The 19,927-nt window shown below is 40.7% G+C and overlaps 1 protein-coding gene across 1 annotated transcript; it reads right to left on the bottom strand.

The window, feature by feature from the left end:
• Nucleotides 1–1,970: 1,970 nt before the first annotated feature.
• DMC1 (DNA meiotic recombinase 1) lies at nucleotides 1,971–14,501 on the bottom strand. The gene is made up of 13 exons (XM_009881828.1): nucleotides 14,442–14,501; nucleotides 13,780–13,824; nucleotides 10,712–10,858; nucleotides 10,326–10,408; nucleotides 9,684–9,736; nucleotides 8,735–8,776; nucleotides 7,437–7,509; nucleotides 5,468–5,559; nucleotides 4,541–4,614; nucleotides 4,317–4,431; nucleotides 3,413–3,473; nucleotides 2,750–2,866; nucleotides 1,971–2,040 (listed from the first exon to the last, which is right to left on the bottom strand). Exons 1-13 carry the CDS (start codon nucleotides 14,499–14,501, stop codon nucleotides 1,971–1,973), a joined length of 1,032 nt encoding a protein of 343 aa, XP_009880130.1.
• Between the last annotated feature and the right edge of the window lie 5,426 nt (nucleotides 14,502–19,927).

Raw genomic sequence — 19,927 nt, 5'->3', positions numbered from 1 at the left:
GCTTCCCCTGAGCGCCGGGAGAAAATGGCATCGCCGGCCCCAAGGCGGGTGGTGGCGGCAACCCCCGGGTCACACACACACGCACACCCTCCCACCCACCCCCTCCTTAGCAGCTGCGGGAAGTTTGGGGCAACCTCTCCTGAAAGTAAACTGGTAATTAATTCACCTCGTGCTTTCTGGGCTGGCAGGTTGTCAGAAATCAGTTAGAGTGGCAGAAGGGGAAGTGAGTCCTTGTTACTTTCAGACCTTTGAAGCAAATAATTTGGCCTGGAAGGAGACCCACATCGTTTACCAGTTTAGTGTTACTTGCTGCGTGTATGGCATATGTGAGAAAGCAAAGAGTAATTTTGGTGCTTAAGTGTTGGAAGAAACTTGGGCCTTTCAGAGTGGGTGGGAGGGAGTCAGGCAGCGGTGGTGCTGGGCCAGTAGATACCAGTGCCTGGTGCGGAAGAGACTGGCGCATGCAAAAAACCAAGATGTTACTTCATATAACAATGGCTGTTCCATTCCTGTTTTTTTTTAACCCCCTTTGCCTTTGTCTCTCTAGGCTTCCCTCCACGGTGAAAAGTTGTGCTTTACCTCAGGAGAAATACCAAAGATCTGTTAAAGTGCTGGAGGCAGGCAGGCTCTGCAGCTCTGTCGCAGGGTAAACCCTGGCTACAGGGTCTGGCTTTTCTTGAATGAATTCTTGGCCATCGCTGCCTTTTTATTTCATGTGAACTTACATGCATTAATTAATCTAAATGAAAAAAACCTTATGGTCAGTGAGGACAAGCTCTCTAACCGGACACCAAAGTTAGAATCATTCTAATTAGCATTTTTATAGAAGGGGAGAAAGTAAGGCCTTCCCTTAAAGCATCCAATACATAAAGGGTTGAGCTGATTTTAAAAGAGGCAATTCCATGAGCGGTGGAGGTAATGCAAACTGAATTGGTCCCCTTATCCCCCATTTCTGTCTTTACTCCCAGCTTCTTTGTTTGCCCCCCACTGTGACAAACAGGTCTGGCTAGCTGGGAGTGCTGGCTGGCCCATGGGCACGCTCCCTCAGCGAGCCCAGTCACAGGTGCCTTTCCCACCCTGTAAGTAAGTGTCAGCCTCTCTCCCCTGGCTAGCCACTGGGTGTTTTTTTCTTCTGCTTTTTAATAATATTTAATAATAATCTTGAATATTCTTGCTTCTATTAGGAGACTGACAAGGCAATTTATATATAAAGTTTGTTTCTTTAGAGAACTAGGCAAAAAGGTTTTAAAGTGTTGGGTTGCACCCAGTTCGTTTCTCTCATGAAAGATTAGCGAGATTACTGAGAGTGGGGTTTGATTCAAAGCACCCAGACATAAGCAGGGTGCTGGTCTCATTCATAATCTCTGTTTTGAAGTTTAATAAGAAGAGTTTCAAAACATTGTCTCAAAAAAAGTAGAAAATGCTAAAGAAAAATACAAAAATTTATCTAGTCAAGATAAAAATGCTTAAAAATGTATTTTTAAAGTAGCTTATTCCTCTATGCTGCATGAGAGTCCATTGAGTTCTTGGGCTGTTGCTCCTGTCACTGCCTTTTCCATCTATTTATGTCAATTTTATAACTGAGTTTATTCTAATACTGTTCCATTTCGCATTCTACCACACAGACACTCTCTTTGAAAGAAACGAAAAAAGAGTACATTAATCTCATATGAAAGGACAGCTTTGATTTTCACAAAATATAGGAAAAGGATTCGTTGAACTTTTCACAAGCTTATTTCTTATATCTTTGTCTGCTGAAAGTTCAATTGAAAAATGAAGACCCTAAATGAATCACATTCTAATAAGATCAATAAAACTGAACTGTACAGACTTCATCCCAGTGTTTTCCCAAAATACCTCAAATGGTATCCAAAAGATAGAAATGCAGCCAGGCTGTCGGTGACCTTGCACAAATCTTCATCCCAACTGCCCAGGCGGTTTTCAGCTGTACATTTACATCAGTTTTCTGCCTATTCTTTGGCATCCCCAATCCCTCCAGCAGTTATTGCAAATGTGGCTTCGTTTTCAGGCATCTCGGGGCTGGGGAAAAAAAAAAAAAGAAGGAACTTGTGGGTTTCCCCATGTTAAATGCAGTTGTGAAACAGTTCCCAAAATGTTGTAAGTGTAAGCAACCTGGAATACTTCCACATCTTTATACTTACGTGCAAACTGTAGAACTTGATTAATATTATCAAGGCCAGAAAATGTGAAATCCACCTCTTGGAAGATGACAAACACAAGGCAGGGGAAGGGAGAAGGTGCAGGAGAAGGAAAGATTCTGTCTGCAAAATCTCATTTGAGTTTCTTAGTTCCTGACCAGTAACACTGGCCTCTCCATGCAGTTCCACTACTACGATTTTTAATGACTTGCATCTGCCACAGCTTGTCAGGTAAAGTGATACTAATTGTGTCAGCAAAATTTAGTAATTTAACAGCTCTGGAATTTTTCTTCCAAGGAAAATTCTTACCAGTCTTACCAAAGTATTTGATGGTCTTCTTTAAGAGATAAGAATCTAGTAGGATTTATGATGAAAGCTTATGTAATTTAAGGTATGCGATATGCAAGATAACCTTTACATCTGTTGATTAGTTTGTTCTTTCAGATTTTCTCTCAGTTTACCATCCAGAAACGTGGTTAGTTTGAAACCATGAACTGGCTGTCAAGCTATTAAGTTTCAGTACCGTGAACTTTGTAACCTTACAGTTGCTCGTAACACAGCTGCCTTCCTGTGAAGGAGAGGTGATTTACCTGTCGTATATCTTTGCAATACGCAGCTCCCCTCTCCCTTTCCTCAGACTAATCCTGGTAGTCGAAGCATGAGCAAGGATGTGGCCCCCAATGGGCTTTTTTGGGTCTGCCTGGAAGCTAAATTAGCAAGAAAATTGTGATGATTCACTGTGCAAATTCCATGGGTTAATACTGAGATTAACTGTCAGATGAGGCACATTGAACTCAGTAATAAATGATACATAGGTAAATATATTGTAAAAGGACTTTAACACACGTGCCTCAAGATGGGATGTTCAAGCGTTTGATGCTGGCATAATTTTCCACTCATTAAATTCAAGAGGCTCAAGAAATACACATTTTAAACTTCATATATAAGCTGCTCCAAAAGAAAATGGGGTGCTTTTCCAATACTTTTTATGGCTTGTTCTCTTTGTTCAAGTCACAGTGAAAGAAGTCATCATGTCAGGCAGCAGATGAACATTAAAAAAATCCTTACAAAAACTGAGAGAAACCTATAGGTGTCATATATGAATGATTCATCATACCAGAGGGACCAATGACCAATCTGAACCTTCATTTTCAGTGCCTTCTGCTCCATACAATCTCAGTTCTCATCTCCATTAAATATGTAATACAAAAGAGATGACAGTTTTTAAAAAAGAGAGAGAAAAAATATCTTACGTCATAGTTGCTCCTGGATCAGCAGTCATCTGGTTGGTCACAAACACAGCCACATTATATTCTGCAATAGAAAACAATGGAAAGAAGGTGGACTATATCCAATTAGAATTCAAAAATATTGTCCCATCCATGGTAAAAGCAAGGCTGCTGCTGAAGCATTTCAAATTTCAAATGAAAGAGAAGCAAATACTCTTTATGTCTGATGGCTGGAGTTAATCGGGGGACAGCTTAAATTTGCTCTGGTGTGATTTCAGCTGTAATAGGCCAAAAATGAGCACTTTTCAGAATTCCACTGAACAAGTCCTCCTCAGTTCCCATCTTCCCTGTTGGCTCCCTGCCCTCAGCCCCCTGTCCCTCCCTTTGTCTCTTTGGTTTTTTTTTAAATTTACTGCATGAGAAAAACATTTACTCACTCCTCATCAACATTTCTGAGAAGTTCCACGGAGGAGGAACCCTATTGATCCTGTCATCATCCCTCAGAGTATTGCAAAGGACTGGCAACGTGGTAATGGGCACAGCTTTTTTGTCTCTCTGTGCCTTCGTCCTTTTTTCTATTCATGTTTCTCCTGTATTTAGACTGTTGAAATTGGGGGAAGACAGTTTCTTTTACTGGATATCTGTCCAGTTCTACAACCTATTCTCTCATTTAGGTCTTCTCCTATCAGTATTTCTAGGTAAACTCTAAATGTTGAATAGTTCTAAAGACCCCTTAATCTGTCATCTTGACATAATATATTATAGCTTTGATCTTTCGGTAACTGGCAGAGGTGTAAAATGAGGAAAGATTCCTGGGCCAATAACTGATTGATAATACACTCGGACTGCTAGGTGGTTGTGCTACCATCAGCTACTGTCCCAGTAACTCCAGTCCACGTTTTTCCAAATTTTGCAATATTTTCCTTACCTTCTGATATTTTTTGGAGCCTTGACAGCATCTGAGCCAGTTTCTGTTGTCGTTCAGCCAACTCCCCACGGCCACTGAAATCCACACGGAAAAGTGCCATTATGGAGTCAATGATCTGCATTGTAATTATGCTAGATAAGTAAGTATTGTGAAAGAAAATAGGAAAACATATTCTGAAAGCAGTAAGCATGCAAAAAAAACCCAAAATAAAATTAGTCTTGTACCAATAGCTTGAAGATACCAGCTTCCTCATGGAACTTGGCTGCTACATAGTCGAGTAATTCCATCTGATGTTCACCTGGTGGGAAGTACAGTTGCCAAGTGAAATTAGGACCAGAAAGAACTCTGAAGGGACAAAAGCTTGAATTTTAAAATTCCACTTTAAATGCCTACACTGTTTATATTTTCGCTGCCAACATTTTAAAATCCAGTGCCCAATAACAAGCTCACTGTACAGTAACTAGCAGTGCCTGTGCTTATGCGGGTTCCAGTTTCCATTAGCCCAGCTAACAAAACTTCTTTGTGAAAAGCTTCACAACAAAACTATCCATGAAGAAAACTTTTTTGTTGTGTTAAGAACAGAAAAGCAATATAAACATTTGAATTTAATGTTGAATTAAATGGCACACAGAAATTGTATTAATCATATTATACATGTTCATATTGTACTCTCAAAGTAAAAGTCTCATGTAAAATTTCTTTGAAGTTTTAATGCAGTGTCTTATGACAGAGTGTGTTGGAGCTGTCCCTGTCAAGTTCCATTCACAAGATCATAGAGAATTTCTCAACAGCATTTATAGATTTAGCTTACATTCAGGCAATCGTGGTTACATTAATTGGTGCTTCTCTTATGAAGATGCTACACTGACGCTCGTCATATACATGGCAGAGTTCACTTAATGTCGTGGGAAACTGCAAAACTTTATTGTTTATGTAGCACAGCTGAGCTGGAATACTTACAGGGCACAAGTCTGCTCAGTGTACACCACCAGAAGCAGATAATGGAAGCAAGCTTACAACTTCTTTTCTTAGCAGCAAAACATTCTTTATGATCCTCAGTGGGCAATCTCAGTTAATGAACTGAGAACTATTAAAACGTGAGCCTTAGAGAAAATACACAGACATCATGCCAGTTGCAATAATGGTCTTACTAGTATATGCACGTGCATATAGCACGTTGTCAAGTACTGCATCGTGGTCAACATTGAAGCGATCAGCAATGTCACGAAGACGGTCTGGTCGGCTGACATTAGTCAAAGTTAAGGATTTCTCTTTGTACAAACCGTGTACATATAATAAAAGTCCATACCAAAATAGAACTATGGGGAAAAATATAAGAATATTTATTTTGATCCTAGAGAAGACTGACTTTTTCTCTTCGTGCTGTTCCTCATAGCCTAAAGATAGTCTAGGGTTCACGATGATAATTGTTTTGTGTTTAAGGTTTGAGGCAGGGGGAGTTGACATATGGATATAATAAGGAGGTGATTGGTGACAGCCAACTTGGCTTAATTAACGGCAAATCGTGTTTGACAAATTTGGTGGCCTTCTATAACAGTGTTACAGTGTTGGTGGATAAGGGAAGAGCAACTGACATCATCTGGACTTGTGCAAAGCATTTGACACTATCCCACATTATATCCTTGTCTCTAAATTGGAGAGACATGGATTTGACAGATGGACCACTTGGTGGATAAGGAATTGGCTAGATGGCCATACTCAAAGAGTTGTGGTTAACAGCTCGATATCCAAGTAGTGAGCAGTGACAGGTGGTGTTCTTCAGGGGTCGGTACTGGGACCAGTGCTATTTAACAACTGCGGTGGTGACATGGATGTTGGGATTGAGTGCACCCTCAGCAAGTTTGCTGATGACACCAAGCTGTGTGGCATGGTTGACACACTGGAGGGAAAGGATACCATCCAGACAGACCTTGACAGGCTTGAGAAGTGGGCCTGTATGAACCTCATTAAGGTCAATAAGGCCAAGTGCCAGGTCATGCACATGGGTTGGGGCAATGCCAAGAACAAATACAAGCTGGGCAGAGAATGGATTGAGAGCAGCCCTGAGGAGAAGGACTTGGGGGTGTTGGTTGATGAGAAGCTCAACATGAGCTGGCAATGTGCACTCGCAGCCCAGAAAGCCAACCGCATCCTGGGCTGCATCAAAAGAAGAGTGGCCAGCAGGTCAAAGGAGGTGATTCTGCCCCTCTACTCAATTCTCGTGAGACCCCACCTGAAGTACTGCATCCAGCTCTGGAGCCCCCAACATAAGAAAGACATGGACCTGTTGGAGTAGGTCCAGAGGAAGGCCATGAAGATGATCAGAGGGCTGGAGCACTCCTCCTGTGAAGACAGGCTGAGAGAATTGGGGTTCTTTAGCCTGGAGAAGGCTCCAGGGAGACCTTATAGCAGCCTTCCAGTACTTAAAGGGGACCTACAGGAAAGATGGGGAGGGACTGTTTATCAGGGAGTATAGCAATAGGATGAGGGATAACGGTTTTAAACTGAAAGAGGGTAGATTTAGGTTAGATATTAGGAAGAAGTTTACTCTGAGGGTGGTGAGGCACTGGAACAGGTTGCCCAGGGAAGTTGTGGAAGCTCCATCCCTGGAGGTGTTCAAGGCCAGGCTGGATGGGGCTTTGAGCAACCTGGTCTAGTGGGAGGTGTCCCTGCCCATGGCAGGGGGGGTTGGAACTAGATGATCTTTGAAGTCCCTTCCAACCTAAACCATTCTATGATTCTGTGATTCTATATTTGTGCTTTAGGAATTTAGCCATGAGCAAAACCTATTTATACACAGTCTACCACAGATATGAGGTGTCAAAAAGAGTGTTTAGTACTTAGATGAATTTCTCTTGAAGTAAACAGAAAAGTTGCTATCACCTGTAGGAGGCATATTAGATCTCAAAAAAAAAAACCCAGTTAATATAAAATCCATATCCTAACTCTTATTTTTCCAGGTTTGATTACATCAAATGTCAGAGAAATAATCATAGAATCATAGAATGGTTTAAGTCACTGCCTTGTGGGCCATTACACACTGTGCTCTCCAGCCTTTCTGTGTCAGTCATACTATTTTACATGTATAAAGCTATAACCTTTTAACAGTCCAAAAGATACAAAGTGTTTTCAGTATCAATGAAGATAATCTTTCCACCTGTATAGCCGTTTGGTCCTGGAAGCTGAGCTGTCACTATAGTGAATCATAGATCAAAATGAAAAAGCAGGAAAAATATTTTCTTACTCTCTCTATTACTATTTTTTTAATAAACTATGACTGCTTATCCATATCACAAAGAACCACCAGTTTTAATCAATGTGGAAATCAGGAGTATCTCAAGTCTTACTGCCATCTTGAGGAGAAGATTAAGCCACTTTTCTCAATTTGAGATCAGATGAGATTTAAATAATGGTGTCAAAATTGTGGTTTACTCAATACCATCAATAAATCTGTATATTTTATACTGAAAATAGGTAAGGATATTATTAGTAAGTTATTATGCACAAAGCATCCTCTTAATCCTCTGCCCAAATTAATGGTATTGATTTACTAGGGACTTTTTTTTCCAGCTGTAACTCATATGATAAAAAATTCTTTGGATATGAATTTTTCCTTATATGTGAATAGTTACTGATTGTGGGTTTAGTCTCTTTGGAGTGAATAAGCTAAAATACTCAATTCAGTTGTAATCATTCATGCAAAATAATAAGATTCTGCCGGCCATTAGACTGTATTAAATGAAAGAGGCCTTATTTTTCCCGAAGGCGCCATAATTCCCTTTATAATACAGGGTTTATTTAAGGGAATGTTTGCCTATCCAATATCTGGTAACTGTATTCCAACAGCGTTAATAGTTACATTAGTTATTATTTACTACTATTTACACATTGAGGGATATCGCTGGGAAATCAGAGTCCTGCTGTATTTGGCACTGCCCAGATATGGTGACTGCCAAAGTCTCTGTTTATCCAGTTACTGTCAGCCAGTAGTATCCTTTCAGTGCCCTTTCAGAATGTCATATTCAGCAAAACCTCTTGAAACCAGGAAATTAAAAGAGCTGTTGAGAAAGAATCTTGCCTTTGGCCTTTTCTGAGCAATGTCCTTGTCCACCTGTAACCCGTATTTGTGCTCTGCTTTTCCAGATGGTGTGTTTCACTCGTTTCTCTAAGACAGTCTATTATCTTCTCTCTCCTTATGGCAAAACTTACAGTGATGTGAGCAGTATTAAAAAGTAATCATTTATATGAGTTCTCTACTCAAACACAATGAATGGAGGTAAGAGTCACCAAGGTCTGTTTCACTGTATTTCTAGAAGTAAAAGATTCTGACTTGTCTCTATGTGTTTAATTTTGATATAGTTGTAAAGAATGGATTCACTGAGAAGAAACATCTCTCTCTGTTAAGGTATTACACCTACCACAAAGGGTGTGAGATAACTGAGTTTTGCCTGTCCGGAACTCTGTTAAATAAAGAAAAAGAAAAAAAAAAGTCATGGTTTCTTTTTCTGAGTTTGCTAGATTCAGGGGTTCCTGCAGTTAGAAACACTCTTACTTACAAAATTCACCTCTATCTCTACCTTTTTTAATCATTTAACCCCAATTTATAAATCATATTCTGTGCAGTAGAAATATGTTACAGGAAAAGCAAAATCTGAAATGCTTTAATTTGATCATGCTTGATTGCTAAAGGTCATTTATTATTTTCTGTGTAGAAGTTAAAACCACACGGCACCTGTGGAAGAGTGTTAACTGAGGGAAGCGAGGAAAGAAACGGTTGATTCCACTGACCTGACCCAGTTTAATTTTCAGTGAAATGATCAAGGAGAAGCTTATGACTTCATTAATCTCATTATATCAAATCATGTTAGCCTCCAGTTTATCTTTTCTGAACGGAAGAGTACTGTTTTACAAACTCTTATTGTTGTTGAAGTGTTAACCACAAACTGATCGTATTTATTACAATAGTAACTTAATTGTAATTTCAAAATCTTATATGAAATGCAGTATATCCTAAGTGTGTGTGAATAAAACGTCTTTTGTGGCAGTTTTGTTACTGGAAAGGCACACAGATTGCATCAGGGAAATCTTTCCTGTATGACATGTTTGTAATAGTATTAATAATGCTATGTTGTACTCAATCAGGACGCCCCAAGTCTAATGATTACTCAGCTCAAGCTTAGTCTGCAAGCAAATGAAGAGGCAAAATGGGAAAACACGAAGTGGATTCTTTCTTCTTACGCTCATGCAGGTACTCATCTTTATGACTACAATGTGATAAGTTTGATAGAAGTAACCCAGCTTGATTTAAAATCTAAACTAAATTGCAACTCTTTGTCTAGTAATACACATTTAATGTGGTTTTCTCACCTCCAAAGGCCTCAGTGATTGCCATGCTTTCAATCCCACCACCCAGAAGTTTACTGGAGAAAGGGAGAGGATTATGATATAGTTAAACCCACAAAATCACAAGAGGAAAGTAAAAAAGAGAAATTTTTGCTACTTTTAAGAAAAGTTACTTCTGCCCTAAAGCCCCTCACCTGATGCATTAAGTGCAGGGCACTAAATGATCACTAATTCATAAACAATTAACTCTGTCTCAACCTTCCTTTCTGTGTGCAAGACAAAGATCTATAGAAATTATTACTGGAAAGAAAGAAGAAAGAAAATACCCTGGAAAAGATAACATTCCATACAAATATCTCAAGGGTGGTCTCGAAGATGTATAATTTTGACCTGAGATCTGCAGGTTGTTTTGACTAGGTGAAAAAATGATGATATGTTCAGGATTTCTGGATGCAAACTCTGTTTATTTACAATGACTGTAGAAAATGAGTTGGGTTTGTTGCTTACTGATGCAGGCATCTTCAAGCCAGCACTAGCTCCAATGCAGGGTAACCTACATGTCCTAGGTGAATATTTGTTCCTCATTTTTATGTCTCATTAAAGACAATAAATATGATTATTGGAACAATTTGGACTAAGGAGGGATTTAAGTAGAGATAAGCTTACTCAAATTCCTGGCTGCCAGTAGTAATATGAAATACCATCTTCCGTTTTTCACTGTACTCAAAGGCGGTCAGGAAACCTGGTTCCTAAGGAAGACCAAAGAGAACATGAGACATTTATTTTAGCTTTAACCTCAAGGTAGAGTGCAATAACCCACCTAAATATTTTCTCTCCACCCTAGCCTCATTTACACAGGTTGGGTATGAAAAGCACCACAGCATTTGTCTGGTTGTTGTAGAGTATATAGTATTATCCCTTTAGAGTAATGAGCAGAATAATTTTCAAAATTTTATTCATGATGTGGTGAAAAAATCTGTTAAGAGAAATGCTGCACAGCATTTTGGAAAGGCCAGCATAAATTTAAACTATCAGGAAAGTGATTGGCTTACAATAAGCTTGTTTGCGGCTTCTTTAATCTTGTCCACTTTGGCCTCTGAAAGCCCTTTTACATTGCACAGTGCCCGTCTTGTGGTCATCTGGATTCCCTTGATAGTGCAGATCCCAACTGACTTCAGTTTTTTAATATCTGCTACGTTCTGTGAAGAAAGTTCCCTTCTGTGAATACTTGTGACAGTTAACAACTAGAAGGTGAAGTAAACCTTTGAAACAAATTTTATTATACATTCGTATGCATGTGTATTTTCACCAAGAAAGAAGCAGATTTACAGTAAACTTTTCATTATGTAGTTTGTGACACCAACAACAGAAAATTTTGAGTGACATTGGCATGGGGGATCATGATGCAGAGACCAGATCCTGGTGCTTTTGAGAGAAAGGTGTCTTGAGTCCAGCTGTACTTACTAGTCCCTGTTCAGTGTCAGTCTTTCTAGATCCAAGCTGGTAGTAAGGAAGAAGTACGGATTATTTCAGATCGTGTGAAGCCCAGCCTAGTAAACCCTATAACCCTCAATCTGTCCTTGGTCCCTTAGCACAGATCATCTGTAAAACAGATAATCTGATCATGGATAATTGGGAGCTGACTCGCATGAATCATTGGAAGCCGACTCTAACTGCTGTGCTGTTTCTGCATGTTCACAGTATGTCCAGTTTAAACCAAATGTATCCTCCAGATCTGACCGACAGTTTGGGCTGGAATGAGTTTTTCGTAAATTGGGTACAGCGTGACTTCAGTCAGCGCCCTGCTGACACATTTTGCCTCCTCTCACCTCATTTTATGATTCTGACATCAGTGGAAACTTAAAGGCAAGCAACAGATTACTCACAAGAAAATATACTATGTGAAAGGTTTGGGATACTTCAATTTACCATTTCCAGCCAAGATTTTTCTTTGAAAAAAAGTATGAACTGAATCTATTTATCTAGAGCGTGTGGGTGCCTAGAACATAAGAATGGAGTGGTGCTATGTTAGAAATTAGTCATGTTCATTTGGAAGCTTATTTCTCATCCTGTGATATGTTTTTTGATTATTACATTAATAGAGATGGATGAGGTAAAATCAGTCACGAATAAAAATTACTCTTCCACCCAAAAGAATATAATAACTAGCCATATAAAAAGAATTGAGCTGTTTTATTGTGGTTTTTTTTTTTCTATTAAGACAACAGACTACTGCTGCAAAGATCTTTTTTTCTAGACCAAAACCTTGAATGCATTGCCCCACTTCTGCATTTCTTCAGTGGCTTTGTCTTTCTCATCACATCAGACTTAAGTCTGTGTTGCATTACAAGTCTCTGCACGGTAGACCTGGTTATAGAAGTTCTTGTTCTCTCCTGCAGATACACCTTTCACCAACAGCTTATGTACCAACCAAGGCACTGGGATGTACTCCTCCTTAGACTGTAGTTCAAGACCATGCAGTGTTCAGTGCTACTCCTGGCTTAACGTACTGACACGCCTGTGCCCTTGCACCAGCTGCTTGTCCTGATCCTCTCTCTACCTTACTTTGCAGCCCTGTCCCAGTTGTGCTCCTCTGACATGGAAAAGGGAACAGGCTGAGGATTTACAAATAAAAAAAACAAACAAAACCCACATTTTTAATTGTGATAATTTTTGGACTAATTGATTCACAAATCCAGTTCACAGGACAGCTACAAAAGCAGATGTGCCAGAAGAAGGGATAGCATGCTCTAGGGGCAGGAACACTCAGCAAAGACCGCAGTCTAAAGGTCACAGCACCTTAATTCCTACCAAACGCTTTTGAACATCAAACCAGACCCTAGGTTGTGCTAATCTGACTCTCATTGTGGCCATAGTCAGATCTAGTAAATATTGGTCTCTCTCTACTCCTAGGAAAAAATTTTAAACCTACAAAACCTATTTATTTAAGCAAATTAATTTAACAGATATGGGTTACCATATGTTCACACAAAGATTTTAACTGGCACAGCTGAGAACAAAACCTTTCCCTGGGGTGTGGGAATAACCACTTGGAAGGAAGAAAAAAAAAAAAAGAAAAGAAAAGGAGCAGGAAGCTCTTATGAGGCCAGAAGAACAGCCTATGTCATTATTCTTAATTTTTAAGATCTTTCATACCTTAGTATTGTTCTCTGCATACCATGCCTCATTTAATATTGACAGACTAGGACAGCTCCCTTCTATCTCAGGAGGTCAGCCTCTTTGGTCAACGTGTTAAATTTTTTAACACAAGAATTTGTGTATTTTTCCTATGTTGCCCCATGGTTACAACTCCCAACCTCATGATCCTTCTTCAAAACTCTCTAAAACTGCCAAGGAATTGCCAATAAAAAAAGTTGGCAACAATTACACTGCTGACGTGCCTGAGCCCAGTAACTAGTGCTGACTAATGCTGTCTCATTGTGTCTATGTCTCCCTGTCTGCATCCATCTGTAGTCATTTATCTGAGAGTTAAATTTTACATTCTATCGGGCAAACTCAACTTTTTATTCTGCTTCTATAACACTGAATGTAATCGGGTTCAGTCTCCTGATAAACATATAGTAATAGTATTTTGAGTAAAGAGATGAAGTTTATGTGATAATAATGATGATGAAGATAATGATTATAGGAATTCCTGTTTGATGAAGAAAACTAACCACTTTTTTCTCTAGCTAATAATATTTTCCTCACTCCCACTCTACCCCTTCACCAGCACGCTGAAAACAGTAAAGCAACAATTGTCACAGTGTAATTTCACAGGCACCAAAAATGCAGGAGTAATTACAAAGATTGGCAGGAACAGGAAGTAATCTATCACACAGTTTTCAAATAAATTAGCAAGTACTTGGTTTTTCAAGAGTGCTGGGTGCTAAATACTTTGAATATCTTGCCACTTTATTTAGGAATTGGATGGGAATGAGATTTTCTGAAAACCTGTCTTATCATCAGAGGAAAAATTTGTCTTCATATGAATGATTTAGAATTTAATGCAAGGAAGAATTTCAAGTTATTTGTATCAATATATATATGCTTTTGGAAATAACCTTACAATAGCTTTACATGGACAATTCTGTTCGGTAAAGTCATTGCTAATACTTACAATTCCATGCTTCTGTAGCAGGTCAATATCCTGAAAAAAGGATTCCTAAAAAAATAGCAGAAAAAAAAATAGATTTTGCTTTTTCTTGTAATTACATCTGTCTCACTATGTGTCTTTTTCCAATGTGTAAACAGTTAAATGATTTTCCATAATAATACATTGGACTACCCAAATAAGCAAAGTCCTAGTGAGCCAAGAAGGCCTGCACATTTCCTATCACCTTCTTCATAAAGTATATCTTCACAGGCAAGCAATCCTCTGCTGTGCTAATAAAACTTGCATTATGACCATCATCATTTTGATTTCTTTCACCACAGTTTCTCAGCTTTTCAGGCTAATGACCATTCTTTGGAAGGATAAAATTAACTCATAGTCCCCTTTGCATTTAATGGAGAAGTGCAAAATATAAAGAAATAATGATGATCCCATTAAAAACTGTGTGTAGCTTTTGAAAGGTTAATGAAGAGTACTTGAAGAGCAAGGCTGTACAGGGACTAGGAGAATGAGAGTTTCTTGGTATTAGACTGGAAGGGAATTTTAAATGCATTGAACTCCCTAACGGTCATTGGGGACCACCTGTCTCTCCATGGATTTCATAACACGATCAAAATACCTTCAAACAGTATTTGCCGCACGTGTTTTTCAATCAACTATAAATGTACCTCATCGTCCTGGTATCCTGGTTCTTCTTGGACTACTTGATCCTCCATAGCTTTCATCATGAACAAGCAGACAATTAAGTATTGATCACTGCTGGGAAATGCAAACAAAGACAGTATTTGGGTGGCAATAAATGAGTCAATGATTGTAAAAAGACTTTTAAAAAGCCCTTGAACTACAGAACCTCCTCAGTGTACCATCACATGTGCATTTAAACTCGGATTCTGGTTCCAACTCTTTGTTACCTGACGTGTTACCTGACCAAAAGGAGAAAATCTACTGCTTAATTCTCAGATGAACCAGTTTGGCTAGAAAGGGCTTAACAGGTATTAGGAAAAGAGATGTCATTGCCTTGTGAGAATCTTGGGTCAGAGATGAGCTTGGAGGTGGGAACATTTTAAATGATTTATCATTAGTGGAATTTATTCTGGTAAGAAAGTTAAAGGCAGTCTGTATTTTAATAGCAAAAGTCAGCAGAGTTGCATACAGAATGGATAACAGAAAGGCTAAGCAACATCTCAGCTTCCCTATCTTTATGTGACAGAAAGGCCACAAAACAGTTCTGTTGAGAAGGCTACAACTCCTGAGTTGTATCTTGAGGGCAGACTATAAAGCTGTATTTGTTTTCAAGTTCTTGCTGGAGTTCAGAATACCTAATAAATGCTGAAGACATGCAGGTAATGCCTGTAAGAAGTATACTTGCATGAAGAGAATAAAAGAAGGGTAATAAAAATCTGAGCCTTTTGTTAGGCAAAAACATACACAAAGAGCTTATTTCATGGTTTTTCATAGTTAACTTGCCATGTCTGTACTCTGCTACAGTTTCACTGCCCTCTTTATGTGACTTCCTATAAGCAAGGCCTAAAGCCAGAATAGACACTTATTGATAGCATGGTCAAATAGACAGCAAAATATTTAAATTGTATGAATCCAAGAAAAATTAATACAAAGTAGTTTTCCTTAGAAATGTGATCCTAGAACCCGTATAATTTTTGTGGGTTTGCAAATGGATAGGTTGCTTCTGTCCTGATTGTGAGCTTGCCTGCACTGTTCTAACTATGGCTAATCAAAAGGTTCGTAAACTACTTCATCCAGATGTGTATATACGTTTGCTTGCTCATCCTTGTTAATAAAATCCATGAAAGGTATGACAGGTTTATTACAAAACTCCATGATGGGCAACATCTAACAGAGGATGGGATAATTTAAACTAAATATCTGCAAACAGTTCTTTTCAGCTTTTAAATGGATACCTAAGGTTTGCCTAATTTGCTTGCAAGAATCTTGTGTATAGAGGCTGGGAAAAAGGAGAAAGAAAATAGAATTTTAGAATGATCTTATTTGGTTTTGGAGTAAAAATACAATGGAGTCATTTCTGTTAGTATTCAATGGAAATATTCCTATAAAATCAGTTGTTTCTGATAGGGTCAGGATACATTTCATTTCTATTTCAGAACCCTGGAATTACGGAATGAGAAATCATGCCTTCACATCATGCCTAATATCAATCAGCAAAATAATTACAGTAAAACATTAATTAAAAATTCTTGAAGAGATTTTTAAAACCCCTTAGCTTCAAATACTGAAGGAAGAAAAACAAGTAATGCAAAAAGGCATTACAATTGTACTACAATCCCCTCCTCCATTAAAAATATCCTCCTGAAATGCACATAATCCTGCACTCCAAGCACAGCTGAACAGGTCATGGGATTGTTCTCCTACTCCCCATCCTTAGGCAACTGGCATCTCACTGCAGACAAACAAGGCAGAGCTATACCTGTGCCTTCCTGCGGGCTGGGAAGGGAAATGAAGAAATTATACCACACCCTACTAAAAGCCTGAGGGATGAACAAAACCCCTCCTGTTCAGTGGAGGGTCCTCCTGTTGGGGGTGTGTTGGCGCACCAAAAACCCAGAGGATTTCAGCCGTCACTGCCACCTGCGATGAAGCAGATAAAAGGGTGAAAGTCTGAGACAACACAGCAAATTTATGATGAAACGAGGACCTTTGTGAGGAAACACTGCTGTGCCACCTTGGGTGCCCCGACCCTCCTGTTAACCACCCTGGGAGCTCTTTGTTAGGGCAGGTGAGCAAGACCTGCAGGCTGCGCTCCTTGCGATGGATACAGACTCTCGGTATGGCGGGGACCTGGCCCCAGCAGGTAGCCCTGGGTTTAGCGGGCTGGTTTTGAGCTGACAGAAACGTGGCAGCTGCCTCGACCGGACTTTGGGCCCCGCGTTAGGGGCAGGAGGCCATCTGGCCTGCCCCGAGGGGCACCAAGGGGGAGTTTCGCATCTATTGACTCAGAGGGAAATAAATGATTAATCGTGTATGGTCACACGGATTTATTTTGACTTTTCCTTGCCGGTTGCCTTTTCAGGGGATGTAACCGCTCCCCCCCTTTCCGCCTGGAGCACCAAAATTCCCCATAAAAATTACAACAATAATTAAAACATAGCCCATCGCCGGGCACATCCAGGACTGAGAGTGGTTACAGTACCCCAAGCGCGCAGGGACCTGAGCTCCCTACACCAGCCCAGGCTGCGCTGATGCTGCTGCTACCTCCACCCCCACCACCCCGCCGCCTCCTCTTCCTCCTCCTCCTCCTCCTCTTCCTGAGGGAACGGACCCGCCGCTTTTCCCGCCGCAGCGCACCGAGGGCGGGAGGCGCGCGGGCTCCTGACAGGAATGGGGACCGCCCCTTTCCTCACCACCCCGCGGCGCCGAAATGCTGCTGAGTTATGGTCTTCAGTTACTTGTAAAATCTCCTAAAATGTATCAACTGCTGTATTTGGCGTCTCTTAGGAATATTTTGTGTTACCGCGTGTTGTACAGCTGGCAGAGCCAGGCTTCGTTAAGAAGGTGGGGTGGCGCTGGTTTGGAGGGGGCTGGGTTCAACACCGCTCAGCTTTGTGTCACCGGGGTGCCGCGGGCACCTCTTCCTAAAGACGGCATAGGGCGCTTTTTGGATTGGATGGCCAAAGCCTGTCAGAGAGCATCCGTTCCCAAAAGCTGGAAGAGAAGTGACTCGCCTGAAGTCACAGGACGAGAAGATGAGGCTGAGTCATACCCATGACTTCATCTGCCATTTTAAAAGGATGGAAAAGGTGCTGCTTAGGGTACAAACGGTCCTACAAGTCTCCAGTCTTCTTGGGAGACAGCATTTGGAAAGCAATCACCCCTTTTAGCTCACCTCTGGTAGGACAGCGGGTGCCGGGACGGCACATGAAGAAGCCGCAGGTGTGCTCCGGAGAGCAGGAGGGGTCGCTGGCTGCCCCCCGGCGTCACTGGCTGCCCCCCAGGGTCGCTGGCTGCCCCCCGGGGTCACTGCCCTGCTGGGTGGGGGGGTGTTCAGATGGCAGAAGAGGTGGCAGCAGCATCTCAGCCTCTTTCAAGATGCTTGTGAAAACTTCGCCCGTGGGAGGTTAAGAGCGTGCCTGGGTGTCGTCAGTTTGTTGTCCAAAAAATCGGACCCGTTACCCGGTGTGTAATAGCCAATATTACGCATCAGGATGAGACGCTGGTTATTTATTTCGGCGTTGAGCAAGGCCGGGTGCTTGGTGCTTCCCCACAAATCAAGCACACCAAATAGGACTCTCCGTGCAGCTTATATACATGTTTTAACAACATTCTCATATTAGTACCTCCTACCTATATCTGATTGGTTATTAATTCACATATGATTGCACAATCGAGTTATAGCTACTATGCATGCTCAGGGGAAGGGTCTTCACCTGGGCTAAGGTCTTCTTGACCTATGGGTGTGATTTTTAGTATTACAATGAAGGTAGTTCAGCTTAGGACACTCAGAATTTTCACTTTTCTGCCAAGTTGGCTAAACTTTTCAAAACATGTAGATTAGTAGCATTTTCAAGGTCTGTATGCTTGTATGGCCCAGGATGTTTCTCCTCAAGAATGATAACAATACTTGCTTTCCTTTATTAGGAATTCTTTCACTAATTGATCCTTGACAGATTCAAGGATAGAATCCTCATTATCCATGAGAACATACCCATGGTCTCTCAATATTAATTACTATTGACTATTTCGAGAATGTGCTTTGATAACAAGTTGGGAAACCAACCAGCAAAACCCACAGCCCCTAACCATCATCAGGATGTGCTTGCAGGGTCCCCATTCGAGACATCAAATGATTTATCTAAGTACCTGAAGTCTAATTCTGGGTGCCCGAGGCTTTGTCTATACAGAGGAACTGGCTGGCACTGCTTTTGAAAACTGCATTATTCCGCAAGAGCTATTCCAGAAGAGCACTTAGGCAGACAGCCCTTGAAAGAAGAATTCCTTCAAAGTATGCTTTTATTCCAGGATAGAATGCACATGTAAAGAATGATCTTTGTGGTGCTGCTGAACAGCTCTGCAGCAGCTAATGCCTCTGTAAACAACCTTCCCTCCATTACCTTCTAGTTTGCAAAATAGTTCTCAGAGAGGTCAATGAATGCACAGAATCTGAAGATCATTTCCCACCCCAAAGTGCTACTTCGGACAATAAATTACATTCTGCACCTTCAAAATGTTGTGTGATCATTAATTGCTCATTTGGCTTCCAGCTGGTGTTGTGTAATAAACCCACATACCCCGTTACGTTACACACGAGCCAAGTGAGTCGAGGCATCCCAGAGTCTGCTCCTTCCCTCTTACAGGTTCTGCTGCTGACCAGTGCACCTCCAGTTGCGGGTGAGGCGCTGCTAATGAGATTCCCTGCTGTGATCTGCATTTCCTCTCCCCTGAGATCTTATATCAGTTCAGACAAGACAAGACCCAAGACAAACCGTTAACCATAAAAGTACTAAGTATCCGGCTGATCTTTTCATCCTCACAAACTATTGTAATCCACAGTTGCAGTAGGGAAATCATGTGGGTTTTTTTTTTGGTTGGCTGGTTAAGTGAACCAAATGGACTACAGTCAAATATGTAAGTAAATGACTTCTCTGAACTTTCAAGTTTCAAGTTTTCCTGTTCTTAACCAGGACAGAATAATGTGATATTTGGCCTTCCCGAACATAACCCATGAAAATTCAGTCTGGGATATGCATGTACATTTATGTCTGAATTGTTCTGGAAGAACAGTGCCTTCTGATTTCCATAGGAATGCGTTTCACTTACAGTTGGTGTCAGACTAAAACTGTGACACACCTGAAATCTCCCCAGAATTGCAGAATGCTTCTGGGCAAAGATGCAGGGCATTATGCTCTGCCTTATCTAAATGGCTTTGCATTTCTCCTATTTGTATTCACTCTGGTGCTCATCTGAACAGTAAATAAGATGGGATCAGTCAGCTGGGGGATGGGGAAGAGAGACAGAGAAAGACTTGCCTCAGACACGTGTTGGGGTCAGTTTTGCCATTTGGTGGTCTCACACCATTCCTATAGACAGAGGGACTTCTCTGGGGCTGAACGAAAATACAGGAGGTACAATTTGCCTGGTGGCAGCTGTTCACATTGCTGCATGGCACAGGGGAAGAGAGATA

Source organism: Charadrius vociferus, unplaced genomic scaffold, assembly GCF_000708025.1.
Source record: "Charadrius vociferus isolate BGI_N301 unplaced genomic scaffold, ASM70802v2 scaffold413, whole genome shotgun sequence".
Lineage (NCBI taxonomy): Eukaryota > Metazoa > Chordata > Aves > Charadriiformes > Charadriidae > Charadrius > Charadrius vociferus.
The sequence above is the reverse complement of the archived record's forward strand: the minus strand, read 5'-3'. Positions and strand labels throughout refer to the sequence as shown.